At 39.9% G+C, this 27,621-nt stretch overlaps 3 protein-coding genes and 1 pseudogene across 8 annotated transcripts in view; 2 read left to right on the top strand and 2 right to left on the bottom strand.

Annotated features, from left to right (window-relative positions):
- XPNPEP3 (X-prolyl aminopeptidase 3) overlaps positions 1 to 25,867 on the bottom strand; it is an 82,285-nt gene extending 56,418 nt beyond the window's left edge. Inside the window, exons 1-3 of one of the 4 annotated variants that reach the window (XM_047741896.1) lie at positions 25,551 to 25,606; positions 7,125 to 7,241; positions 6,013 to 6,104 (exon numbers count right to left, since the gene is read on the bottom strand). Coding sequence is in view for 1 of the 4 variants with exons in the window: in XM_047741894.1 (XP_047597850.1) it covers positions 7,125 to 7,241; positions 25,551 to 25,839 (406 nt within the window). In the remaining 3 variants the exon portion in view is untranslated. Of the gene's footprint in view, positions 1 to 6,012; positions 6,362 to 7,124; positions 7,246 to 25,550 lie in introns of those variants that run through there. The other 3 variants (XM_047741894.1, XM_047741897.1, XM_047741895.1) reach the window with 3 other exon arrangements.
- On the top strand, positions 464 to 19,146 carry DNAJB7 (DnaJ heat shock protein family (Hsp40) member B7). 3 transcript variants are annotated; one of them, XM_047741902.1, is made up of 4 exons: positions 464 to 589; positions 11,198 to 11,405; positions 12,191 to 12,331; positions 17,456 to 19,146. In XM_047741902.1, the coding sequence occupies exon 4, from the start codon at positions 17,558 to 17,560 to the stop codon at positions 18,473 to 18,475; it is 918 nt and encodes a 305-aa protein (XP_047597858.1). In that variant the 5' UTR covers positions 464 to 589; positions 11,198 to 11,405; positions 12,191 to 12,331; positions 17,456 to 17,557; the 3' UTR covers positions 18,476 to 19,146. The 3 variants fall into 3 exon arrangements, with proteins under 3 accessions (XP_047597858.1, XP_047597857.1, XP_047597859.1); XM_047741901.1 differs by lacking the exon at positions 12,191 to 12,331; XM_047741903.1 differs by lacking the exons at positions 11,198 to 11,405; positions 12,191 to 12,331 and having other exon boundaries at positions 469 to 589.
- On the bottom strand, positions 6,246 to 6,429 carry LOC125108048 (uncharacterized; annotated as a pseudogene).
- A 223-nt stretch (positions 25,868 to 26,090) lies between the features above and the next one.
- The window catches only part of ST13 (ST13 Hsp70 interacting protein), a 32,323-nt gene continuing 30,792 nt past the window's right edge, over positions 26,091 to 27,621 (top strand). The window contains exon 1 of the mRNA XM_047741899.1: positions 26,091 to 26,355. Within this exon, the coding sequence (XP_047597855.1) occupies positions 26,246 to 26,355 (110 nt within the window). The 5' untranslated portion in view covers positions 26,091 to 26,245. The remainder of the gene's footprint in view (positions 26,356 to 27,621) is intronic.

Raw genomic sequence — 27,621 nt, 5'->3', positions numbered from 1 at the left:
CCTCTTCTTCCTGAATCCAATTTCATACAACTGACTACATGAGAAACATTTAAAACACTGGCTACATTTTCCTAAGCTAATGAATCATCAACACTATGGAGTGATCATTAACTAAATGCTTCCAAACTTCTAAAATCTCAAAGTAACAAAGAACTCTTTGGTCATGACAAAAAATTTTCTTTGGTCAAGAAAAAAGACATCTTTTCTTATCACTTGAAGGAGGAAATAAAAAAGGTGTGATAAAGTAATGAACCTTAACCCTACAGGTAAACCTGGCAGTTGTTATGGCCTTTGATCATAAAACTAACCATTGTAATGGTCAGTCTGGCCTGAATTTCTTCCGATAAAACAGTATATGAATAAGAATGCCGATTCGTAACTTTGTGACATTGTAATGCAGTAAAGAACAAAGTATTTTATCATGTGGAATCAAGGATAGAGGGGCTATTCTAACAAGCTTCTTTACCAATCAAATGCTTCCATGTCACAATCTGGATTCTGCAAACAGCAAAGTCTCACAATCAACTGAGACTCTACAGCTAAGAGGAAAAGCTCTTCCAGGATATTCGGGATTGGATCTCTCAAGAGAGTAAGAAAAATGTTCTTCATATTTAATCAGCCAAGCAGAAAACCCAAAGAGGAAAGTTTTACAAAGACTAAAAATAGATGGAAAGATGCAAGTCTTTGCTACAACCTAGGTATGTATTTTAATTATTTCCTAAAAAAAATAACTAGATTAGGATTTTAACATGGTCTGATCTTCAACCAGAGTTCTTAAAATGAATTCTTTAATATTAGGTAGTTTTTATTATCTACAAGAAAGCAGTTTATAGGGGCGCCTGGATGGCTAAGTGGGTTAAGCCTCTGCCTTCGGTTCAGGTCATGATCTCGGGGTCCTGGGATCGAGTCCCGCATCAGCCTCTCTGCTTGGCAGGGAGCCTGCTTTCTCCTCTCTCTCTCTGCCTGCCTGTCTACCTGCTTGTGCTCTCTCTCTGTCAAATAAATAAATAAAATCTTAAAAAAAAAAAAAAAAAGAAAGCAGTTTATAAACTGATCTATTACTATCTAGCTGGAGAACAGGGGTTAAAAAAAAGGTTAATGTTTCCTTTATAAAGTAAAACACAGACCCTCTCTGAAAAAATGAAACAACCAAAGAAACAATAAAAAAAAGTACTCTGAAAAGATTTTATTTGCATATATTGAGCGAAACAAGCTTGACAGAAAGAGTACATACTGTATGATCGCAAGAAGAACCTAAACAATCCATGTAGACAGAAACTGGAGCAATGGTTAGGGAAAGAGTGGGGACTGACTGGAGCAAGACGACTTTTTGGGGTGATGAAAAGGTTCTATATGTCTTGACTGAGGTGTGTGAGGTATACTGGCATCTACCTTTGTCAAAACTCACTGAATTCCTCTTTATGATTGTAAATTTGAGATCTATGCAATTCATGATATGTAAATTTCACATTTAAAAAAGTATACTACTCTAGGGGAGCCTGGGTGGCTCAGTGGGTTAAAACCTCTGCCTTCAGCTCAGGTCATGATTCGGGGCCCTGGGATTAGGCTCTCTCCGTGGGGAGCCTGCTTCCTCCTCCCTCTCTCTGACTGCCTCTCTGCCTACTTGTGATCTCTGTCTGTCAAATAGATAAATAAAATCTTAAAAAAAAAAAAAGTATACTACTCTCTAAACTTGAAATAACCTTTTATACTAAGAATTCCCTCAGGTGAATTTCTTATTAAAAATCTTATGACAAAAAAAAGGCTTTTTAGAAGTTCCAGATAGTATTCTCCAGCACAACTGTTTCGTATTTTGTGGTTAGGCGTGGACTCAGTCAGACTTTCTGAGTTGGAATCCTGGCTCAACAACTTACTGAATGACTTGGGGAGAGCTACCAAACTGTTTTATGGTTTCAGTTTTCTCCTTTGTCAAATGGATATAATAATAGCAATTACTTCTCAAAGTTGTAAGAGGATTAAATAAGTTAAAATACTTAGAACAGTAAGCACTATATAAATATTAGATACAATTATTATCACCATAAAGAATTATGCTTAAAGACGTTGTCCTTCTGGTAATCAAAAGCCAGGGAGGGGGAAAAAAAAAAAAAGCAAGGAAGGACACTGAAAGAATAAAATTTACATGGATAGCCACTATCCCTATCAAAGTAATTATTTACATAGAAGCCCTGAAAGTCTTTGGCTTTCTCTCACAATAAGAATGAGTCTCAAGCAATTCAGAAGCTTATTATTCAGTTCTTTGTAAGATTCCTGATTCTTGTCTACAGCAGATTACTGCTGATCTTACTTCAGAAAATTTCTCAATATGAATGGGAAATATACACAAAGGTTAAAGAGAAATAGAAGTTATTTACTTCTAATATATCAGTATTTAAAACACAGGAAAATCATTATATCTCAAATTATTTTTTCTCCCAGCATTAAAAAACAGAGAAATACTCTATAATTCTGCACTAGATGGCAGTTTATGGAATTTCTATAAGCTAATTATCATATAATGGTAACTGAAATGAGTAATCAACAAACCCCATACATACAGGTTAAATATACAGGTTTATTCGCCTGTCAATTTATACATGAAACCACTTCAGTCTTTATTCTGGATTAAAATCTACTTGAGAAAATGAAGAGGAAAATATGCACAACTAATACAAATATGGGATTATTTTTAAAATTCCATAGATACACAGGAAGTGAGAAAAGAAAATGTATTACTTGGGGCACCTGGGTGGCTCACCGTTAAGAATCTGCCTTTGGCTCGGATCATGATCCCAGGGTCCTGGGATTGAGCCCCAGAACAGGCTCCCTGCTCAGCGGGAAGCCTGCTTCTCCCTCTCCCAGTTCCCCTGCTTGTGTTCCCTCTCTTGCTATGTCTGTCAAATAAATTAATAAAACCTTAAAAAAAAAAAAAGCCCTTTCCTTGAGATTTTGATTCAGTAAGTCTATAGGATCATGACATGTATGTATGTTTTGAAAAAGCTCAACCGGTGGTCCAGGCAGATTCAGACTACCTGGAATTTGTGATTTCTTGGACATAAACTTTAATCTTTTAAATAGTGTAAAAATCGTACAGCGCCAAAAGAAATCTTGATCTTTAGATATTGAAGTCAAGCATTTTAACTAAACTTAAAAAAAATATACCCCTTGCTCAAGGTATAACTACAACAAACTATGACGGAAAGATGGAGAACTAATTGGTTCTGACACTTCTAAGGAAGAAGATTCAGGAATTACTATCTAGCACCCAGTCTAGAACCAACCTTTCCATCATTTTAAATATTATACTTGACAGTAACTATACAGCCTCAGCTGTTATATCTGATGATAAGGGACAAAGAGGTAAGTGGTAAAAGCATTCCCTCAAATTGTGGGCCACACAGCTGTATCTTCAATACTTCCCGATGAATCTGTTCACTATTGTAGTTGAAAACCAAGTGGTTCTGGGTATGTTGGACAAGTCATTCTGACAAGCCCAACTCTCTGAACAGCACTTTCTTTCTTTCTTTTTTTTTTAAAGATTTTATTTATTTATATGACAGACAGAGATCACAAGTAGGCAGAGAGGCAGGCAGAGAGAGAGGGAGAGGCAGGCTCCCTGCTAAGCAGAGAGCCCTATGCGGGGCTTGATCCCAGGACCCTGAAATCATGACTTGAGCAGAAGGCAGAGGCTTTAACCCACTGAGCCACCCAGGTGCCCCTGAACAGCCCTTTCTTAAAGAGCTACGAACTATATCACATATTGCAAGATTAATTGTGCCCAAGAATGTAACAATGTTAGAAATACAGGTTCTTGGAAATAATGCTTTATTAGGCAGTAATTCTTCCTATTGTCTGATAAATTGCAGTGCTTATGTGAGTTGAACACCTTGCTGTTCTCCTGATGACAGCATTACTCCTGTGGCAATGTCTGGGAACTATGTAACTATTTATCTGCACAGATACTATAAAAAGTAGATTCACAGTTTATAACATCATATAGCTCAGAATGCCACTTACCTTCCTGCATAGAATCACTTTTTCCCTGCTTGGGTGATAAGTGGCAGGCATATTAGTGATCAGGAGGATGAAATTATATTTTCTGTCTCTACAAACTTAGTCCTCAACACTGGGACGGCAATGTAAAAAAAGAAATTGGGGGTGCCTGGCTGGATCAGGCAGTAAAGCATGTGACTCTTGATCTTGGGTCGCAAGTTCAAGCCCCATGTTGGACCTAGAGATTACTCAAAAATAAATAAGTAAGCCAAACTATGGAAAGAACCTAGATATCCATCAACAGATGAATGGATAAAGAAGATGTGGTATATATACACAATGGAATACTATGCAGCCATCAAAAGAAATGAAATCTTGCCATTTGCGACAACGTGGATGGAACTAGAGGGTATCATGCTTAGTGAAATAAGTCAATCGGAGAAAGACAACTATCATATGATATCCCTGATATGAGGGAGAGGAGATGCAACATGGGGGGTTAAGGGGGTACGAGAAGAATAAATGAAACAAGATGGGATTGGGAGGGAGACAAACCATAAGTGACTCTTAATCTCACAAAAACAAACTGAGGGTTGATGGGGGGAGGGGGGTTGGGAGGGTGGGGTTATGGACACTGGGGAGGGTATGTGCTATGGTGAGTGCTGTGAAGTGTGTAAACCTGGCGATTCACAGACCTGTACCCCTGGGGATAAAAATATATTATATGTTTATAAAAAATAAAAAAAATAAATGTTACAAAAAAAAACAACAACAAAGGAATCCAATAAACATATTTTATCTGCAAATAAATAAATAAATAAGTAAATTCACACATACATAATTTAAGGAAGTAAGTTTTAGAAATCACTAGGAGACCTGGGAAAGTCAGTCTGATTTTTTATTTCCATCTCAAGCAGTAGTAGCACACCTAGAACAGAATTCCTTTATCTGAGCCATTTTGCTGAATATTTTCCAGGTTACTTTTGCTTCAGGAAACTTGGGTGGATATGGCCAGGAAAAATCCAAAGGAAACAGCTCCCCCAAATTCAGAAAGAGCTGACCCAGTAATTTCATTTCTAAGAATTTATTTTTAAGAAATAATTGATCAGTATACAAATGTGTATACACATTTGTGTACTTTGTATACTGATCAAATAAGTCCAGAAAGATACATACACCAAAACCTTACTAGTGGTTTTCTATGAATGGTGGAATTTTAAGTGATTTTTTTTTTTAAATATTTTTACCTATATTCTCTAACACTTCTGCTAATATATATGGGCCTTGTATAATAATTAGAGAAAGGATTGAGATATGTTCCAGAAGTTTTAAGTACTTACAAGCACTGGGAAAATAGGCCAAACATGAAACTTTCTGAAGCAAACCAAGTAAGAGATGATATAATTTTATACTCAAAACTAACAGACTGACTACCTCTGTGAAAGAAATTTTAAAAATATATATTATATGCCTTTTATTTTTTCTCAACAATTTACTCTTTCTCCACACCACAATCATTTTAACACTTCCATGTCTACATAGAGAAAGACAAGCGATTAATACTTTGGACTGTATACCTGGTTTAACACTGATGATTCTGTTTTAAAATTCCATCTACTTCTATTCCTTCTTAGTCCAATGTCTAAAACCCTACGTCCAGAAGAGTAAAAATTACGACAGACATCTCTTTTCCTCCCATATCTGATATGAACATAATACATTTATGAATATATGTGTGTGTATTTATTTACAATCATCTTTTATACAGTTATCACGCACATAACATACACAGCAAACAGTTTAGATACAGGGGCCATTATCTTGACCATATGATTACTAGTTTCAAGGCCTAGAAAACGCAGCTCACCATGTAAAAATATCTCACCACGAGAAATCAGTAATTTTCAAAGCTGGTAAAACTCAATGTCAATTCTACTTTTTTTTTTTTTTAATGAGACTACAGGTAGGTTGATAGGTTAGAGAAATACTTAATACTAACTGGAATGCAAGTAAGCTTACCTTACAGCTTTGAAAAACTCTGATTTCTTGTGTATTTCAGTGGTGAGCTGCATTTCCTGAGTCTCAGCCGATTTCCCAGCAGAAATTCCAGTCTGAGGAAGAATCAGCAAAAGGAAGCCCTCACTGAGAGACACACTGGTATCATTCACTGAGTACAGACAGCGAAAGAGGAACATTTCTAAAGGCAATTTAGATTATTAGTCTATATACTTACATAGCAAATACAGATTTAACTTCGCATGGCAGAAGCAACAATTAATTTCCCTTGAAAATCTGACTGCTTTTTCTACAAAGCATTTGGTTTTGCCCTACCTACCTCTTTGGGATGGTTTCACTCCCCACAGATCACCTTTTAATTAGCAATAATCGCGCCTTGGATAAACCTTATTGGCTATGATACTGCCACTGCGCAAAGCTACACAGTTCACCTTTTAACTGCCTTTTAATCATTGTTATCACTTCTCAAAGCTGTGAAAATCAAATGTGGAAATGTAGTGTAATCTACTTAGCAACATTTTTGTTAAATGAAATGACCACTTAGTACTCTCAAAAAAAACACGTTTTCTTTCTTTCTTTCTTTCTTTTTTAAAAAGTAGGCTCCATGTCCAACATGGGGCTTGAACTCATAAATGCTGAGATCAAAAGTCTAATGCTCCACAGACTGAGCCAGCTGGGTGCCCCAGAAAAATGTTTTCTAAAATGTCTTTAACATAGCAGCTCACAGGGAATTAATCACTTGATCTAGCAACTATGTCTTAGAAAGTAATGTAACTTTTCTTTTAAAATATCCCGAAATACATACTTTTCACTGGTAATTCTGAATTTTAAGGCTTATTGTATTTATTAGATAGTGCCATCAACATAGTACCAGCAGCCACATGTGCCTCTTTAAGTCTAAAATTAACTAAAATAAAGGTAAAATAAAGCATTAAGTTCTTCAGTTACATTAGCAACATTTTAAGTATGCAATAACCACTTGTGGCTGGTAGATACTGTACTGGGCAGCACAGATCTAGAACATTTACATCACACACACAAATTCTATTGGATAGCATAGTTCTAAGGGAAGCATCTAAAGAGAGAGACAGTTATTAACAGTTTAAAGGGCTTACCTGGTCTGAGGAGGTGTGGGTGTGTAAAGGGGCTGGGCTGGCCCAAGTATCGGTTTGGAATTCTCCTCTCTGGGATGGGCTGGAGGGAGTACCTTCGCTGAGAACACGACATGCATCCTGAAGGAAAAATAAAACGAAATGGAACAATAATCTAGAAAGTCCTCACTATATGTATACATTTATCTCTCTCCTTCAACATTTATATGGCCCTTCCTCTGTACCAGTCAAGGACTGTGCTGGGCCCTAGGAATACAGAAATGAGGTAATTTTTACCCTTAGCAACTTCAGTCTACTGCAGTATAACAAAGGTACATACACCCAGAGTATGACTATGGTATGAACAAAGGGCTATGGGGAAAAAAAAGGCAACAAACAAAAGCAAGGAAGGGGTAGGGGTATTTCACAGAGGTAGTTATGAAGCTGTGTCCTAAAATTCAGAAAAAGAGAATTAACATTTTTATTTAGAATATGTGAAGTATGAGAAAATATACACATGTTCTCTCATTTAACCTCGGAAATGTTAGAGCTAGATTAAATCATGTATGAAAAATGTTTAATCCTGGTATACGACAAACACTATTATTAGCATTTATTCAACAAGATTTAAGCATGTGATAGAACACATGGTAGAAAAAAACGTTAAGAATGAGGACTGTGGGGCGCCTGGGTGGCTCAGTGGGTTAAGCCGCTGCCTTCGGCTCAGGTCATGATCTCAGGGTCCTGGGATCGAGTCCCGCATCGGGCTCTCTGCTCAGCAGGGAGCCTGCTTCCCTCTCTCTCTCTCTCTCTGCCTGTCTACCTGCTTGTGCTCTCTCTCTGTCAAATAAATAAATAAAATCTTTAAAAAAAAAAAAAAGAATGAGGACTGTGGTCTTTAAAGAATATACAGTCTAGTGGACGTGAGATAAAACCACACTGAAACACTATATGGCGAACACCATGGTGGAGTCATTCACAAGCTTTTCTGAGAGCACAGAGACTAATACAATGTTGTGGGATGGGTACAAAGACAAAGATAGGCACACAGTGCTCTGGGGAACACAGAGAAGCACACAAAAGGTGTTGGTGTGGGACGGCAGAAGCAGGGGATGCCTACTCTGAGTAAGAATTAGTCAAGTGAAGGGCACCTGGGTGGCTCCATTGGTAGAGCACGCGATTTGATCTCCTGGTTGTAAGTAAGAGCCCCATATTGGGTGTAGAGATTACTTAAAGATAAAATCTTTTTTTAAAATAATTTTTAATTTTTTAATTAACATATAATGTATTATTAGCCCCAGGGGTACAGGTCTGTGAATCAGCAGGTTTACACACTTCATTGCACATACCTTCCCCAACATCCATAAACCCCACCACCCTCTCCCTAGCCCCCTTCCTCTGGCGACCCTCAGTTTGTTTTGTGAGATTAAGAGTCTCTTATGGTTTGTCTAAAGATAAAAGCTTAAAAAAAAAAATCAGTCAGTTGAAAGAGAAATGGGTCTGGAAGGTGTTATAAATGAGATTACAAGAGAGAAGTCATAGAAGGCCCTTGTGTGTGTGTGTGTGTGTCCAGGGGGAAAAGAGAGGTTCAGGTCAATGTTGCTGGAGAAAGATGAAAAGATTATAAAGGTAAGGATCAGACCATTAAAGGCTTTGTATGTATACCAAATTACAGAATTAAAGATTTTAACTGCCATCATCATTGCTTTTTTACAAACAAGGAATTGGACTCAAAGTAGTATTCTGTGCCATGTTACACATCACTGGGGAAGCTGAAATTCAAACCTAGGTTTTTTTGGTTTAGGTATTATTTGAGAGAGAAAGAGAGAGCATGTGGGCCAGTGCACCAGCAGGGGCAGGGGCAGAGGGAGAAGCAGACTCCCCACCCAGCAGGGACCCTTATGCGGGGCTTGATGCCAGGACCTGGAGATCATGACCTGGGCTGAAGGCAGACGCTTAACTGACTGAGCCACCCAGGCACCCCCAAACCTAGGTTTATTAAACTCCAAAATCTTTGCTCTTATCCCTCCACCCTGTTGATTAGTAGGTCTTCTCTGTTGATCTCAACAACACAAACTACTATATAATCTCCTCATGAACATACAATTGCTACAACAGGAAAAGGTGATGTCTGGATCAAGTTAAAGGTTTTTGTTGGTACTATGTGGTATGAATGAGGAGTACACATTTAGTGAGTTAGGAGCCTTAAATGCTAAATTTACAGAGGATTATTGAAAAAAATTATAGCTTCTTGGATGATTAAAAAGACAAAATGGTAAAGGTTTCTAGGCAGCATGAAAATACAGTTAAGAATAATGAAAAATGGGGGCGCCTGGGTGGCTCAGTTGGTTAAGCGACTGCCTTCAGCTCAGGTCATGATCCTGGAGTCCCGGGATCGAGTCCCACATCAGGCTCCCAGCTCCAAGGGGAGTCTGCTTCTCCCTCTGACCTTCTCCTTGCTCATGCTCTCTCTCACTGTCTCTCTCTTCTCTCAAATAAATAAATAAATAAAATGTTTAAAAAAAAAAAAAAGAATAATGAAAAATGGGAAAAAAGAAAAACAAGTATTTCCTGGCATCTAGATTTAGAAATGTACAGAATACATATTGGGGACTATGCCCAGTCTACATACATTGAAAGCTTAACAAAGATGAGGCAAGGGATTTACAGAAATACAGAGGGCAGAGGAACTTGCTAGAGGACAACACAGGGATTCATCAACCAAGTCCTGATGTGGGAAACACTACAGGACAAACCTGTTTCTTCCACATAAATTTTATGGCAGGTATGAGATGGAAAGAGGAATTTATAGATTAAAAAAACCTTAAAAATTATTATCAGTCAATTATAATATGTAAACCTTATATGGATTCTGATTCAAGCAACAAATTGTAAAACAAGTATCCACTCATACTGTTTACTACATCTATGAAAAAATTGGAAATCTGGATAATAATTGCATATTTGATGGTATTAAGGAAGTAATGCTTACTTCTTTAAGGTGTGATAATAGTGTTGTGGTTATGTTATTTTTAAAATTTATTTATTTATTTATTTGGGCGGGGGGGAAGAGGGAGTGCATGCACAAGCATGGGGAACAGCAGAGATGGGGAGAAAGAGGCTCCTTGCTGAGCAGAGAGCCCCATGTGGGGCTCAATCCCAGGACCCTGGGATCATGACCTGAGCCAAAGGCAGATGCTTAACCGAATGAGCCACCCAGGAGCCCCTGTGGTTATGTTAAATATGTTAAATATAGAAATATTTACTGATGAAGTGATACAATCTGGGACTTGTCTCAAAATAACATGGGAGTGGGATGGATTGGGGAGAGGATAAAAGAAGACTGGTTAGGAGTTGGTAACTGCTGAAGCCGGGTGATGGGTACAAGGGAGTCCATTATATACTTCTCTATCTACTTGCATGTTTGAAATTTTCATAGTAAGAAGTAAAAAAAGAAAAAGTTAAATAAAGAGACAAATGAAGAAAATAAGTATGCACTCTGAAAGGCAATCTAAGATAAAGAGTTAAAGGTAGCATGGTACAGTAAAGTGCTAATTCTATCATTTATGATCTTGACGTTACGTAATTCCTCTGCATTATTTCTTTACCTGTGAAATAATGCGGTTATAGCAGACAGTGGATTTCAACCTTTTAAAACCAAGACTCACAGTGAGAAATATATTTTACATGGAACCTAGTATAGACAGACATATAAATATGATATATATAAAAATTTCACTAGGGATACCTGGGTGGCTCAGTTGGCTAAGTGTCTGATTCTTGATTTCAGCTCAGGTCATGATCTCGGGGTCATGGGGTGGAGCCCAGCATCGGTCTCCACGCTCAGTGTGGAGTCTGCTTGTTCCCCTCTCTCTGCTTCTCCCCCCACTCACTCCAATAAGTACATAAAATCTTTAAGAAAACTTCACTAAATACTATTCCTTCTATATTTGCCTGCCCTACTCCATTAAAAAGTTTCTCAGTACACTACAATGATTTTATTACTGCAATTTCTGGGATGGTTTTGCCCCTGAAAGATATGTTCACATCTTAATCCCCAGAACCTGTTAATTTACTTGGAGATGGTGTCTTTGCAGATGTAATTAAGGATCTTGAAATGAGATCATCCTTTATCACCTGGGTATGTCCTCAATTCAGTGACAAGCGCTCTTGTAAGAGAAATGCAGAGAGAGATCAGACAGATGAGAAAGCAGAAGAGAAGGAAGTAATGGGACCATGGAGGCAGAGACTGAAGTGATGTGGCCACATGCCAAAGAACACCTACAGTCACCAAAAGCTGACGAGGTAAAGAACAGATTCTTTCCTAGAGCCTTTGGAAGGCATACAGCCCTGCTGACACTTGATTTCAGACCTCTGGCCTCCAGAGCTGTGAGAGAATTCTGTTATTTTCAGCCACCAAGTTTGTGGTTATTTGTTATGGCGGCCTCAGGAAACTAATACCGTGACCTACTAAGATTACAACTTGCCATTGGAAACCACTGCACTAAAATGCTCTATCTCCACACTGAAGGAAGCTCTAGCTCAGGAGGAGGAGGGATGTGAGGGTGCTCAGTAATTTTTTTTTAAGATTTTATTTCTTTATTATATTATGAGAAAGAGAAAGAGAGAGAGAGAGAGAGAGAGAGAGCATGAGAAGGGGAAGGTCAGAGGGAGACTGGATCTGAAGGCAGTTGCCCCACCAACTAAGCCACCTGAGCACACCTGCTCAGTAGTTTTTAAGAGCATAAAGGGATCCTGAGACCTACCCCTGCCTCAACTAAACATCAGATTCCCTACAGTGTTACTTGCAAACACCTATAGAAATGACCTTCCTGGGGCACCTGGGTGGCTCAGTGGGTTAAAGCCTCTGCCTTTGGCTCAGGTCATGATCTCAGGGTCCTGGGATCAAGCCCCGCATTGGGCTCTCTGCTCAGTGGGGAGCCTGCTTCCCTCTCACTCTCTGCCTACTTGTGATCTCTGTCAAATAAATAAACTCTTAAAAAAAAAAAAGACCTTCCTCAACACATAGTAGCTTTTGGCCCACTTTGATTTTTAGTTATTTGATCCTTGACGTTTGTGTTTCTTGAAAGGAGAGAAGGCAGAAGGAGGAGATGATAATGGGTTGGGTTGTCCATATACAAGACTGTGCTGGTGAATTGACTGTGAAGGAGTATTATGAAGAAAAGGAATACAATGAGGAATTTAGTATAACTACCAAGCTTTCTTCACCTGTAAGCAAACCTTTTTAAAAGATTTTATTTGAGAGAGAGCACGAGTGAGTGCGCACACATGCACACACGCACAAGCACGGGGAGGGGCAAAGGGAGAGGGAGAAACAGACTTCCCTGCTGAGCAGGAAGCCCAACAACGTTGGTCTTGAGCTCAGGCCCCTGGGATCAGGACCTGAGCGGAAGGCAGACACTTAACCGACTGAGCCACCCAGGTGCCCCAGCCAACTTTTGTCCTAATCAAAGCTCACAGAATATAGGATGCAGCTCCATTTTTCCTTATTACAACAGACAGCAGAGGCCCAGTGTATTTAATACCTCCAAATCCCTGCATCACTGATAATAATGATCATGATGACAGCCAACGTTTATTATATTGCAAAAGGTATTCTAAGGACCCTACATGTATTAACTATCCTTTATAGCTGTGTGAAATAAGTACAATTCTAAATTTTTAACTAATTTTTGAACGGGTAACATGTTCATATGGATCAAAGCTCAAAAGATATAGAAATGATTTACAGGGAAAAGCTTTCCTCCCACATTTGTCCCCAAGTTACCCTGCACTCTTTCCTTGAGACAGCCACTATTATCACTTTTCTGTTGAAATCACATCTGTGTATTAGTATCCCCTTCTTTATACATGTAAAAAACATGTATGTTTGAAGGTAGATGCTATTACGATACTGATCATTTAAAGATGAGGAAAAAAAGATACACATGAAGGTTAAGAAACTTGCCCAAGATGAAGAATCACTGAGAAAGAACTAGAATTTGAACAATCTATTTGTAGAGCCCATTACCACTGGACTACATTGTCTATAGTACTGTTTTGGCAACAAAATGATCAAATGTAAAAAGGTAACAAATTCTCTTTTTTTACCTTAAGAGGACAAAGCAGAATACCCAATCCTTCTATTTTAGACCACTTCTTAGCACAATAAGCTTAAGTCTAACGGACGCAAATAGAAAAAATACTTTTACTTACATTTAAGTAAGCAGGTTTTTTTTGTTTTTTTTTTTTTAAAGGATTTTATTTATTTGCCAGAGAGAGAAAGAGAGAGAGAGAGTACACACAAGCAGGCAGAGAGGCAGGCAAAGGCAGAGAGAGAAGCAGGCTCCCTGCTGAGCAAGGAGCCCGATGTGGGACTCGATCCCAGGGCTCTGGGATCATGACCTGAGCCAAAGGCAGCGGCTTAACCAACTGAGCCACCCAGGTGTCCCTAAATAGGGTTTTTTGCCCAAACGTTAATTATGTAATTAGTTGGTAGCAAAACTGGTATGTTGAGTCCTATTTCTAAAATCCAATTCCATTCAAAGTAGGGCCATTTCCTTAGTATAGACCCTCTTTGGTTCACCTGGACTATGTCCCCTAATTGATCTGCCTTTCTTGGATGCTGTCTTTCTTTAATTCATCCTCTGTAACTATACTATTTCCACAGTGATCCCTGTAGTCCTTTGCCTCAGTGTCCTTAAAGGCATCGTCAACTAACTCAGGTTTAAATTCAGGATCTGTCTTTAACTTCCCAGCTTCTCAAACGAGCACTACAAACCTAGAATTTTCTTTCAGAATGCACTTCACACCCTAGCTTAGCACCTTTCAGGATCTGGCCCCTGTCCATTCCTCCAGCCAGTAATCCTCAAAAAAACATTACAGCAGCCACACTTGAAGACCCCAGCTAACTAGTCTGTACTGTAACAGTATTTACCTTTGAAAACACAGTTCTCTTGTCTAAAATGGCTTCTACCGGGGCGCCTGGGTGGCTCAGTGGGTTAAGCCGCTGCCTTCGGCTCAGGTCATGATCTCAGAGTCCTGGGATCGAGCCCCGCATCGGGCTCTCTGCTCAGCGGGGAGCCTGCTTCCTCCTCTCTCTCTGCCTGCCTCTCTGCCTGCTTGTGATCTCTCTCTGTCAAATAAATAAATAAAATCTTTAAAAAAAAAAAAATAAAATAAAATAAAATGGCTTCTACCTGCTTCCAGGAGCTCAAACATCACTTCCTCTAGGAAGCCTTCTAATTCCCCAACCTTGGTGATGCTGATGCAAATGCCCCTCCTCAATGCTCCCATGCTTAATTCTGTTTTAATACCTATGACACTGTGCTTAATTCCTAATTGGTTTGCCAGTCTATTATAAGCTTTTGGAAGGAAGGGATTATTTGTTATTTGACTTTATTTCCCAGTGATTAGCCTGGGATATATTTTGAAGGTCAAAAGTCAACCGGTCTGCCTTTTAATTAGATGCAGAATAAAAAAGAAATTAAGATGTTTCTCAGGTTTTTTGGCTTGAACAACAGGATGGATGATTGCACCATTAAATGAAATGGCAAAGACTGAGACACTTATTGGATATTCCAAAAGAGTACAAATAGGCAATCTGAAGTCCAGTGGGTAAAATAACAGGCTAGATGTATAAATTAAGATTTCATGAGCCCATAAGTAGTATCTAAAGCCTTAGGACTGGATATTTCCTACCAAGACTGTGTAGATCAAATGTAGTGACTATTTTAGTATAAGAAGGGAAAGCACAGGAGAAAGGAGGAAAAACTAGAGGGCTGTGGTATTTAGGAAGTCAAGTGTCTTAATAAAGGGAAGGGCTCCTCCGTGTCAAGTGCTGCGAAATACAAGGAGGCCAAAAGGATGACTACTGGATTTGGCAACACAGAAGTCACTGGAAACCCGGACAAAAAGTTTTATCAGAATGTAAAAGACAGAAGCCCAAATGGGTAAAGGTGGTCAAAAAGTATAAACTTGTAACAAGTTGTGGGGCTGTCATGTACCACATAGCAACCATAGTTAATGATTCTTCACTGCATATTTGAAAATTGCTAAAACAAAAATCTTAAAAGTTCTTATCACAAGAAAACCAGGGTGCCTGGCTGGCTCAATCAGTAGAGCATGAGACTCTTGATCTCGGGGTTGTGAGTTCAAGCCCCACACTGGGCACCGAGTTTACTTGGGAAAAAAAAAAAAAGTTTCTTATCACAAGAATAAAATTGTAACTATATGAACTAATGGATGATAACTAAACTTCTTTTGGTAATCATTTCACAATGTATGCGTTTATCAAATCAGTATATTGTACTCCTTAAACATATATGTCAATTATAACTCAGTTAAGACTGGGAGGAAAAAAGTAGAAGCCAGACTGGAGTGTGCCAAAAAAATAGGATAGACGAAAGCAGAATCATCAACCAGAGACAATGTTTTGAGTTTTATTGTAAAAAGATTAGAGAAAATGGCACAGCAGCTAAAAGGGATGACACATCAAGGGAGGAGGAATAATGAGAAGTAAATCCTTGTGTAATAGCCTCACACTCTTTTTTTTTTTTTAAAGATTTTATTTATTTATTTGACAGACAGAGATCACAAGTAGGCAGAGAGGCAGGCAGAGAGAGAGGGAGAGGCAGGCTCCCTGCTGAGCAGAGAGCCTGATGCGGGGCTCCATCCCAGGACCCTGAGACCATGACCCGAGCCGAAGGCAGAGGCTTTAACCCACTGAGCCACCCAGGTGCCCCATAGCCTCACACTCTATTGAAATTAGTTTTTCAGTGTTTCTTCCAATTACATAAATTCCTTGAAAGCAGAATTTTCTATTTTCTTTTTTTAAAGATTTTATTTATTTATTTGACAGAGAGAGAGATCACAAGTAGGCAGAGAGGCAGGCAGAGAGAGGGAGAGGCAGGCTCCCTGCTGAGCAGAGAGCCTGATGCGGGGCTCCATCCCAGGACCCTGAGATCATGACCTGAGCCGAAGGCAGAGGCTTTAACCCACTGAGCCACCCAGGCACCCCAGAATTTTCTATTTTCTAACTCCTATCTGTATCACAGGTTCTTAACACATATCTGTAGAATGTCTAGAACCTGAACTCTTAAATCCTGGTCCAAGAAATGCAACAGAGTAGAAAGAGTAGAATTCAGAATCAGACAAATTCAAATTCAAATATCAGATTCTTCACTAATAAGCTAGGTAGCCTTAGACAAATTTATCTCTAAGAGCCTCAGGTTTCTTATGGGCACAAAGTATTTATTTTGCTGGAATGCTATTAACAATAACATGAGAAACTGTGTGTAAGTCACTTGGTATAGTATTTGACCTAAAGATGGTGCTCAAATAATGTTCAGTATTACCATTATTGTTATTATTTTCAACAGCAGGCAAATATAATCATATGTATGCCATTCATACATACATACATGTAGACTGGTATACTGTAGAAAGTTGAAAACCAGTCTGATGTAACTCTTTTCCCCACTCACGCTACCATTTTTTTTTTTTTTGAGGGGGAGCACATATCACATTATCTCACATTATTTTATTTTTCTTTTTTATTATTTATATTACATTATAATGTAAACCGTAAAAATCAGAATTTCTTCTTTCTATTAACATCAGTGGTTAAAATTGTGTCTCAAAGCAGGCATTCAGTAATTATATACTGAATATATAAGTGTACACTTTTCAAAATCTGTAATTTCATGTTTTTAAGTAGTAAACTTGGAGGTGGATAGACACCGTCCTCTCAAGTCATTCAATATTGGCATGCAGAAAGCTTGTCTATAATGCTACTTCAGGAAGCTTTCTCTGAAACAGCCCAAGTCTGGGCTAGGTGTCTCTTAGGACTGCTTAGCATCCATCCTGTGCTTCTCCCTACAGTCCTTATTATACTGTAATCAAGTTTATTTCCTATTGAACTGCCTCTTGTTTGAAATAAACAAAAATGTCATCTATTTGAATACTTTTCTACCTAGTTCACAATTTCATTTTTCAAAACCAAAACAAAGAACTGGGAAATGAGTTATTACGGCTCAGTAGCCTAAAGGTCATATTATGCAAGGGGCACGCTGTGGTCATCAACAACAGGTCCCTCTAGTTTATGAGGCATTGTCTGAGGCTTCCATGAGACTATAGGAGAAATAGTCCAGAGGGTCAGGATGGTCTGGTAGGACTATGGACTAGCTCTACTTGGAAGGTCTCATCCCACCCTCAACCCCAGAATGACACCATAATGCAAACCTCTCTGACATAAGCTTGTAACTCTGCTTGCCACATAATCAGTGTCCTAATGTCTCCTAGCAGTGTCCATAGTAGTAACATTGTCTTCAATGTAAAAATGTACCTATTTGCAGTCACTACTTCTAACTCTACCACCAGGAGAGCTTGAGCTGAGAGGAAACTACGGTTCTCGTTACTCAGACCCAGAACACCCCTTCCCTACAATCTGCTAAAACATGGTGGATTACTATGAAGTTCTAGGAGTGCAGAGATATGCTTCACCTGAGGACATTAAAAAGGCTTATCGTAAAGTGGCACTCAAATGGCACCCCGATAAAAATCCAGAAAATAAAGAAGAAGCTGAGAGAAAATTCAAAGAAGTAGCTGAGGCATATGCGGTATTATCAAATAATGAAAAAAGGGACATTTATGATAAATATGGCCAAGAAGGATTAAATGGCAGAGGCAGAAGTCACTTTGATGATTCTTTTGACAATGGCTTCACATTCAGTAAGGCAGATGATGTCTTTAGAGAAATTTTTGGTGAAAGGGAACCATTTCCATTTCATTTCTTTGAAGACTCATTTGAGGACCTTTTAAATAGTCCAAGAAGCTCCTGTGGAAGCAAAGGTACAAGATCCTTTTTTGCAACCTCAAGTCAATATCCAGTTTTTGAGAGATTTTCTTCATATGATACAGGATATACACCATATGGTTCACTGGGCCACAAGGGCCTTAATTCATTCTCCTCCCTGGCATTCGATGAAAGTGGGATAAGCAACTACATATCTGTTACAGCTTCAGATAAGATTGATAATAGAAATACAAACACACAGAGAATTATTGAGAACGATCAAGAAATAGAAGTTGATGGCGAGTTGAAGTCCTTCCTTACAAATGGTGTGGAAGATGAAGAGGGCTTTGCAGAAGAATGCAGTTGGAGAAGAAAGTCATTTAACAATTATTCACCAAAGTCCCATAGCCCCAAACATGTAACTCAGTATACTTTTGTGGATAATGATGAGGAAGATGTATATTGGGTCACCAGCAACTGGAATCCCTCTATGTTCTCAGCAGGATTCAAAGAAGGTGGTAAGAGAAAAAAAAAAAAGCATAAAGCCGTGCAAAAGAAGTCAACTAAAAACAATCGTTAAATTGACTCTACAGACACATTATGTTCATACAACAATTGAACACGACTGTGTGTGTTTTGGTTAATCACTTTTGTACGTAACATTTAATACTATATTAAGATTATGTTTTTAACATGTTTAGCAGCATTGTGGACATTTGATCAAAGGCTGTTTGGATTAGGTATGTTAGAAAAAGATGAGTTTGTGGTGACAGTGATAAAAAGAATTCGGAAAACAGGCAAATACCATTTTACTTTTCTTTGAGCTAAACATTTACAAATCACAGAGTCTTTTTCAGCAGAGTTTACAGGCCCATTCTTTTCATCTATGAAACTACTATGCAAACTTCCGAAATATGTATAGCACTTGGAGCTAAAAATTTATTAAGATACACAGGTTCAGACCATAAAGTTATTCATGAAATGAATTTTCTCCAGTAGAGACACAGCATTTGACACATAACTTAAATATATTATAAATAAAAATTAAAGTATAAAATATTTTAAGTTAAAAATAGCCAGAATTATATTTGTACCCCCATGTTTACAGAACTTATTCACAATAGCAAAGAGGTGGAAGCAACCTAAATACCAATTAATGGATGAATAAACATACATATGGTGAAATACTATTCAACCTTAAAAAGGAAATCCTGTTACATGCTACATGGGTTACATGTTACATGGGTAAAATTTGAAATATTGGGGCGCCTGGGTGGCTCAGTGGTTTAAGCCGCTGCCTTCGGCTCAGGTCATGATCTCAGGGTCCTGGGATCGAGTCCCACATCGGGCTCTCTGCTCAGCAGGGAGCCTGCTTCCCTACCTCTCTCTGCCTGCCTCTCTGTATACTTGTGATCTCTCTGTCAAATAAATAAAATCTTTAAAAAAAAAAAAATTTGAAATATTATGGTAAATGAAATAAGCCAGTCATAAAGACAAATCCTTATGATTCTACTTACATGAGGTAAGAAATTCATAAAAACAAAGTAGAATCGTGGTTATCAGGACAAGGGAGGGAGAAGTGTTGTTAATAGGTCTAGTTTCAGATTTCAAGATGACAAAGTTCTAGAAATCAGTTTCACAATGTATATTTAAAAATGATTAACATGGTAAATTCTATGTTATGTGTATTTTTCCACAATTAAAAAAAATACTATACTTATCCTGGATTTCTCAAAGCAATGAGGCTATTTCATGTATGCTGGGCCTACAGTGAAACGCTCCAGACAGGAAGCTTTCTGTTTTCTTTTTTACTATATACTATGTACACAGGCTCTACAGAGACATTACTCTAAAACACCAACTTTAGCCACTAATTTCAGGTTATGATGGAAGAAAAATTAGTTACTGATGTATCAGACTTTGAGCAAGTGGTCTTAGCTAAATGTCTGCAGACATTTGTTTATTTTAAATGAATTTAGCTTAATTTCAATACAATTTTTTTTAAAGATTTTATTTATTTATTTGACAGAGATCACAAGTAGGCAGAGAGGTAGGCAGAGAAAGAGAGGGGGAAGCAGGCTCCTTGCTGAGCAGAGAGCCTGATGCGGGGCTCGATCCCAGGACTCTGGGATCATGACCTGAGCCGAAGGCAGAGGCTTAGCCCTCTGAGCCACCCAGGTGCCCCTCAATACAATTACTTTTTAGCTTCCTCTAATTATTTTATTTTCAAAATATATTGCTATTATTTTCAAAATATATGATTTTTATTCATTCTTTCATTCATTCAATGGTGTTTTTTGAGTACCTACTATTTGTCAGTACTTGGGACACAGTAATGAATGAAACACCCAAAACATTAGCTGTCACAGAGCTTACAAACTGGGCAAAGACAATAAGCAAATATTAAGTAAAATATGATGTTAGTCATAGGTGCTAAAGAAAACAAAAGGTTACAGAAGTTCTGGAATACAAGGGTTGAAACTGTAGTTAAGATAGGCACAGAAAAATGATGGTTAACATCTGAGTAAAGATGTAAAGAAAGTAAAGGAGTTAACCATGGGCATATGAGGTCAAAGAGAATTCCAAAAGGAACAGCAAGTGAAATGTCTCTAAGGCTAGATGTGTAAGGCGTGTTTGACGCTCCTTACCGTGATCACTGTGAACAATTAAGAGAACAAGATGATGAAGTTAGAAAGGTAACAGGAGGTCAGATTATGCAGGGACTGCTAGATCACAGTTTGGACTCTGTTATGGGTTTGACTGGAAGCCACTGGAGGCTCTACACAGAAGAGTGACTGATATCTGATACATTTAAACAGGCCCACTCCAGGGCGCCTGGGTGGCTCAGTTCGTTGGGCGACTGTCTTCGGCTCAGGTCATGATCCCGGACTTCCAGGATCGAGTCCCGCATCGGGCTCCCAGCTCCTTGGGGAGTCTGCTTCTCCCTCTGACATTCTCCTCTCTCATGCTCTCTCTCACTCATTCTCTCTCAAATTAATAAATAAAATCTTTAAAAAATAAAAATAGGCCCACTCTGGCTGTTGTGGTTTTATTGTTGTTTTTTAATGATTCATTTATTTTAGCAGGGGGAGGGGTAGAGGGGGTCGGAGACTCTCAAGCTGACTCCCCACTGAGTGCAGAGTCAGACACAGGGCTCATGAGCTGAGCCAAGATCAAGAATTGGACACTCAACCCACTGAGCCACCCAGGCACCCCTGGCTGTTGTCATTAAGAAAAGACTCAAAGTAAGCAGATGTAGAAGCAGGGAAATCAGGCTACTGCTAGAATCCAGTACTAGTCCAGTAGAATACTGTAATAGTTTGGTCCAGGATGGTGGAGGGCAGGGGTGGTGGTGATCAAATTCTGGATATAGTCTAAAGGGCCAAGCAGAATTTACTGGTAGGCTGAATACTGGGCATGACAGGAGTCAAAGTTTTTGGCTTTAGGAACTGAGAGAAGAGATTTGCCATTACCTGAGATAGGACTGCAGGTGTTAAGTTTTGGGTGGGCTATGTTTGAGATGCCTGAATTTATTAACCGAAAACAATTTCTTGGATTGACTTGCATCCTGCATTCCTATTTTTTAGCGATCTACTGATCATATTTTAATAATCTTTCATCTCTTAGAAATGTAATGACTGCAAATTTTAATGTGACTGAAAGACGTAAGCAAATAATCTAGCAAAACTAAAACCCAATCAACTTTGGCAAAATACAGTTCAGTGGCATACAGCAATATAACAAATCTAGAAACCAGAAAAGATGATAACATCTACTCTTTAAAAGACTGCTATAGTAAAATGTGAGCTATCGCTTAATTTTGTTTGATTTCTAGTTGGTAGGTGGAGAGGAAATTCTATAGGAGGGACTGGGAACGATTTGCATTAACTTATTTTGAGGGGGCACCTAGGTGGCTTAGTCAGTTAAGCATCTGCCTTGACTCAGGTCATAATCTCAGGGTCCTGGGACCAAGCCCCACGTAGGGCTCCCTGCTCAGTGGGGAGTCTCCTTCTCCTTCTCCCTCCGCCCCTCCCCCTGCTCAAGTTCTCTCTCTCTCACATAAATGAAAATCTTACAAAGTAAAGAGTGAACAAAACTTATTTTTAGAAAATACAGTCATAAAAGCTTGAAGTATTATAAATGCTACTTTTATAAAATGTGTTACTTAGTAAAGTTTATCAGATATGTATCTGGGACTATTACCAGCTGCAAAAAAAAACAAAAAACAAAACAAAACAAAAAAAACAATTTTCCAACAACAAAACCAAAAACCAGTGTCTGAAAATTTAAAAATGTAACGACATGCCCTCTAGTCCATTTTCCACTTTTTTTTTTTTAAAGATTTTATTTATTTATTTGACAGAGAGAGATCACAAGTAGGCAGAGGCAGGCAGAGAGAGGGGAAGGGAAGCAGGCTCCCTGCTGAGCAGAGAGCCCGATGCGGGACTCAATCCCAGGACCCTGAGATCATGACCCGAGCCGAAGGCAGCAGCCTAACCCACTGAGCCACTCAGGCGCCCCCATTTTCCACTCTTAACAGATAACTAAAAATTCATATTTAATCTTACTCAATAGATTACAATCATCCAATGGTTTCCCACTACCTAGAGGAATGGGAATATACAAGACCTTTAATGAGCCAGCCACCAGCTGGCTTTTCTTCCTAACTTGGTTTTTTTTTTTTTTTTTTAAGAGTATTTACTTATTTATTTGACAGACAGAAATCACAAGTAGGCAGAGAGGCAGGCAGAGAGAGAGGAGGAAGCAGGCTCCCCACTGAGCAGAGAGCCCGATGTGGGGCTCGATCCCAGGACCCTGGGATCATGACCTGAGCCGAAGGCAGAGGCTTTAACCCACTGAGCCACCCAGGTGCCCCCTAACTTGGTTTTTTAATCACTTCTTCCTACACCTTATGTTGAGCCCAAAATTTTCCAAAGGGTGTTCCAAGGGTTACCAGTTCAAGACTCACTACAGAAAAAGGGCCCCAAGATCAAATACTGTTTGCAAATTACTGCCAAATACCTTTCTTTCTTGGGAGACATAGAATTAGCCTAGTATGGGCATGATGAAATGCAGCACTCCCCAAACTTATCGGACCACAGATCCATTTTGGTGTAATACCTACTACCTACCTAAGAACATATTTCCAAAAGGCTCTTCCAGGCTTACTGATGATTGAGCAGCTTTATTCCGTGCCTTTGCATATGCTCCCTCTGGCAGGATGGCTCAATTACTCCATAGTCTGCTTGATAAAAGCCTTTTTCAAGTCTCAAGGTCTCCTAATGTTTAAGGGCACATGCACATTTCCCCTTGGCCCCTCCCTGCTGCCAGGAAACATCTATTACTTGTTCTTTCTCCCTACCACTGCCACTAAATTTAGTATGTTATATTACAATTACTTGCTTCTTTGCCTCCCATGATGGTAGAAACTATGCTCCATCCTCACATGTGGTGTTTAACGTTTACTGAATGAATTAACTGCAAACAGGCTTTAAAAAATTATCCTTTAGTCAATGTTTTCACTTTAGGATTGCATGACTTTCACAGATGAGAAACCTTCCTATTGTACTCAATATTCTGCACTGCAGAGTTTTTCTAAAGAACAGCAACCAAGAGCACCACAGGCATGCAAAGCTCTATTTATGAGCATCTCAAGACAGTAGAATTTTCAAATTCTGAAACTTAGTAAAATCCCCAAATGACATTTTTTTTAAAGATTTTATTTATTTATTTGACAGAGAGATCACAAGCAGGCAGAGAGGCAGGCAGAGAGAGAGGAGGAAGCAGGCTCCCCGCTGAGCAGAGAGCCCCATGTGGGGCTCGATCCCAGGACTCCGAGATCATGACCTGAGCCGAAGGCAGCGGCTTAACCCACTGAGCCACCCAGGCGCCCCCCCAAATGACATTTTTAAAGACCCATCACTGCCTTTCTTGAGCCCCCATGCCACTTGAGTCAAGACTCTGTTAGACTCTACCGCTATACTGTCATTTATCTATTGCTTGTCTATCATCCTGACAAGACAGCAACTCCAGGGAAGTGGAGATTCATCCAAAATGACTACTAAAAAGTTATTTAATGAAGAGAACATTCTTTTTGGCTCAATAAAAAGTTCCAAAAGGACTCTACTAGCCAAAGTTAAGACCTATTGGTGGTATTACAGAAAAAGAACTAGACAGCAATTATACAACTAAAACTACTGAATTGCAACTTGTGGTCCTATGTTGGTTTCAGTTCAATAAAATGAGGATAACTGCCCGAACTTATTAACCTACTTGTGAAGATCCAAGCAGATCATCTATTCAACACTCCTATATATTTATACTGTAGTGTTAATGTTAGAAAGTGGTTTAATTTACTTATTGCTTTAAGGCAAAAATGAACCATAATGAATATATTTTTCAAAGATGTTGACATGTATAATCCAGTATCTAGTGTTAAACTTTCATGGGCACCTGTGTGGCTCAGATTATGATCCTAGGGTCCTGGGACTGAGCTCCACATCTGGCTCCCTGCTCAGCGGGGAGCCTGCTTCTCCCTCTCCCACTGTTGCTCCCCCTGCTTGTGCGTGCTTTCTCAAATAAATAAAATCCTAAAAAAAAAAAAAAACCCAAACCTCTCATTAATAAAGTTTTACACAAAGTCTCAATTTAAAAAAAAAAAAAAAAGTCACAAGCAAAAGATGGTACCAGCTCTAAACCATAGGTTGTGGCTTATGTGATTAACACAAGCTACGTATCTATTTACCTAATCCTATGGAGGACAGCTTTCTGCCACTTAACTATTAGAACCAAAGGGCAAATTCTGTGCACTGGACAGTGATTATTTTTTACAGGAAAAACAAATCTTGTAATTACCATCCCACTTTCATTAAAGCAGATCAATGTGAGAAATACACGCCAAGACACAGATTTGATGTCAAATACCATATGCTCTGGTTTACACATTGGTCACCTATTGGCCAAAAACCTGAAATATGATCCAATGGCCGGCCCGCCCGCAAAGTAGTTGACTCAAGTTTCACTGATCGAGGTTTATGTTCACCAGATTAACTGTTCGCGAGAGTACACCCTAAAAGAACGGCCCCCATTATTCCTGGACTCCTTCATCTTGCCTTTACGAACGGGGCTTCAGACATTAAAAAGCCCCGGGAGTATTTCCAAGCATTATCTCTTCCGAGAGGAAATGCTCAAGGGATTTGTGTTACTAAACATGTTTCTTGTACATGCTGGAGCCAGCTCTCAAGTCAACTCTTTGAAAACACGAAAAAAGCATTTCAAGGTAACCTAACAAAAACAAAAGCTACTTGACGTGAGACACTTGGTTATCTACGCAAGTGAAAACTGACACAACTTCTAGGAGTCCAAGTAACTTTGAAGACAGCCCTCTGGGGGATGGCACACACTTTTCTCTCTGCAGTCATTCCGGCTTCCCAGAATACCTCACGGTAGGGAGAACACAGGGCCCACCCTTTTCCAGAAGCAGCAGGTAAAGAAGAAATCCAAGGAGCGTACAAAGGGTTTGGGAGTGGAGGCCCCAGCCGGGGAAGGGTCAGCCGAAAAAGGGATCGCCTGAGACCAACTTGAATCCCTCTGGGGGGCCTCAAGTTTCTCAGAGAGCAAGCCCCGGAGGGGACACCGTGGGAGATGAGTCTAACCTGAGAGGCAGCGGGCGCTTGCTACGGCGGGAACCAGCTTAGCTGCTGAGAATAACCAAAGCATGAGGTCCTCGCTCACGCGGCAGGAAGGAAAAGAGGAAAACAGTCGGAGAAGCGGCAGTCCACAGAATTGCGTCGCCAGGAAACCAAGCCAAGTGCCCCTCCCCTTCCGGCCAGCGGCGTTCGCCGGGCTTTCCTTCCACGCGGCGCTGAATGCTGACGTCACGCCCAGGCTGTGACGGACGCTCCTGCCGGAGGGCCTGTTTGCTGTCCTGTCGTCGCGCTCCATTTAATTCCCACACACACAAAACGTCCGATTCTAAAATGATTCCCTGCAGGGGCTGATATTTCCCGTGTCCTTGAAAGCACCAAGTGGGGGGATTGATTCAGAGAACTCGCTCAGATTTAAAATATAAGAAAGCATGCGTAAGGAGGCAGGCAACAGCGTGAACAGTCACACTTCTAGAAGGTTCTAGGAAATGCGCAAGGGCAGAGGCGGAGGGAGTAGGAATGGACGAGCGAAGGACCCGGGGTCACGAGACCGTTGGGTAGGCGGAGCCAGCGCCGGGGAGGTTCTAGTCTGTTCTGCCTCGCGGCAGCCGCCCCCTTCCACACGATCACGCTGAGTTAGTACCCGCGCCTGGAATCGGGTCGCAACCTCAGCCGCGCCTGCCGCCTGCTACTGCCTCCGGACCATGGACCCCCGCAAAGTGAGCGAGCTTCGGGCTTTCGTGAAAATGTGTAAGCAGGATCCGAGCGTTCTGCACACCGAGGAAATGCGTTTCCTGCGGGAGTGGGTGGAGAGGTGAGACCTGGGCCGAGGACCGTTGGGAGCGGGAGGAGGGACGGCTGGAGGGGGGAGCTGGGCGGGAGCCTACGTGGGGTGGACGGGCGGGGAGCTCCGCCGGGAGGGCCTGCCGAGTCGCCGCCTGTTTGTGGTTCTCCCTGGCCAGGAACCGGCGGCGACTTCGGGGGCTAATGGAGGATTGGAAAGCTTATATAGTGGAGAGGTGGGAAGGAGGAGGCATAGCTGGGTTCCCTCACCCTGAGGTCGTCAGGGGTGTGTCTTGGACAAAATAGAAATGCAGAGGATTGCATGGGCTTGAGTCCTGTAGACGTGGTGGGGGTGGGGAGCTGCAAGATTTCGTTTTCGCGTGGAGTTGTTTTTCTTGAAATATCGTGTCCTGCTTAGGTCGCAATGACACACAGCGCTTTTACGCATTACGTCTTTAAATAGTGTTTTAATAATAATTTGCTATACGAGTTCTAATAAAATGGTAATTATTAGATTAACTTTGAATTTACAGCGGTCCTTACTGCGTAGAATTATTTTGGGAATCATTTATTGGTACCTCGGTAGTAGCGGTGCCATTACACTAAACACTTGAAGAAAAATGATTTTTCAAGGACCAGCATGTTACCATGATTTGTTCTTGTTGTCCTTAAATCTAGAGTACCTGGCTACGTGCACGGAATTAATTGCATAGGCATTGTGCCAGGTGCTAGGAAACCGTATAAGTGCAGTTTATTTAGTGAGACAGGTGAATAAATAAATTTGTTTTGATATTTACTGTATGATAGAGACTAATATTTTTCATATTCGGAGAGAATTTAAGAGAGAAAGGGAAATCTTCCCCGAGACGGTTTTTTTTTTTAAAAAAACATCACTACTAGTAAGGAATTTAAATGACACACAAATCGCACCTCGTGGTGCTAATAACGACAATGCAAAGCAATGTGACTCTTTAGAGGTATTACCGGAAACAGCGATCTTTTTATTTTAGTGATATTTTTATGGGGAAGGTGAACCCCTGATGACCAGATAATTTCAAGAATATTTCTTTCAACAAACTCTTCTAAGGAAGAAACTTAAGTTACAATCTGTCAACGTTGTATGTCGTGGTGGTTTTTTCCTCTAAGAAGTTTCTCAATTTCTTTCCTCCACTAGTTTTCTAACTATGGTAAGATTTTGCATATATTGTAAATGTTAAATTCTGAGATCACTTACAATTACTGCAGTACTTTAAAAACTGTTTCTGGTAGTTAACAAGAATACCGTTTTTGTAACAGG

The sequence above is a fragment of the Lutra lutra genome, chromosome 8 (genome assembly GCF_902655055.1).
Source record: "Lutra lutra chromosome 8, mLutLut1.2, whole genome shotgun sequence".
Classification (NCBI taxonomy): Eukaryota; Metazoa; Chordata; class Mammalia; order Carnivora; family Mustelidae; genus Lutra; species Lutra lutra.
Note: the sequence above shows the minus strand (reverse complement) of the source record. Positions and strands in the feature narration are given on the sequence as shown.

Coding starts and splice junctions, on each gene's coding strand:
- DNAJB7 (XM_047741901.1), top strand. CDS start 17,558: ATGGTGGATTACTATGAAGTTCTAGGAGTGCAGAGATATGCTTCACCT.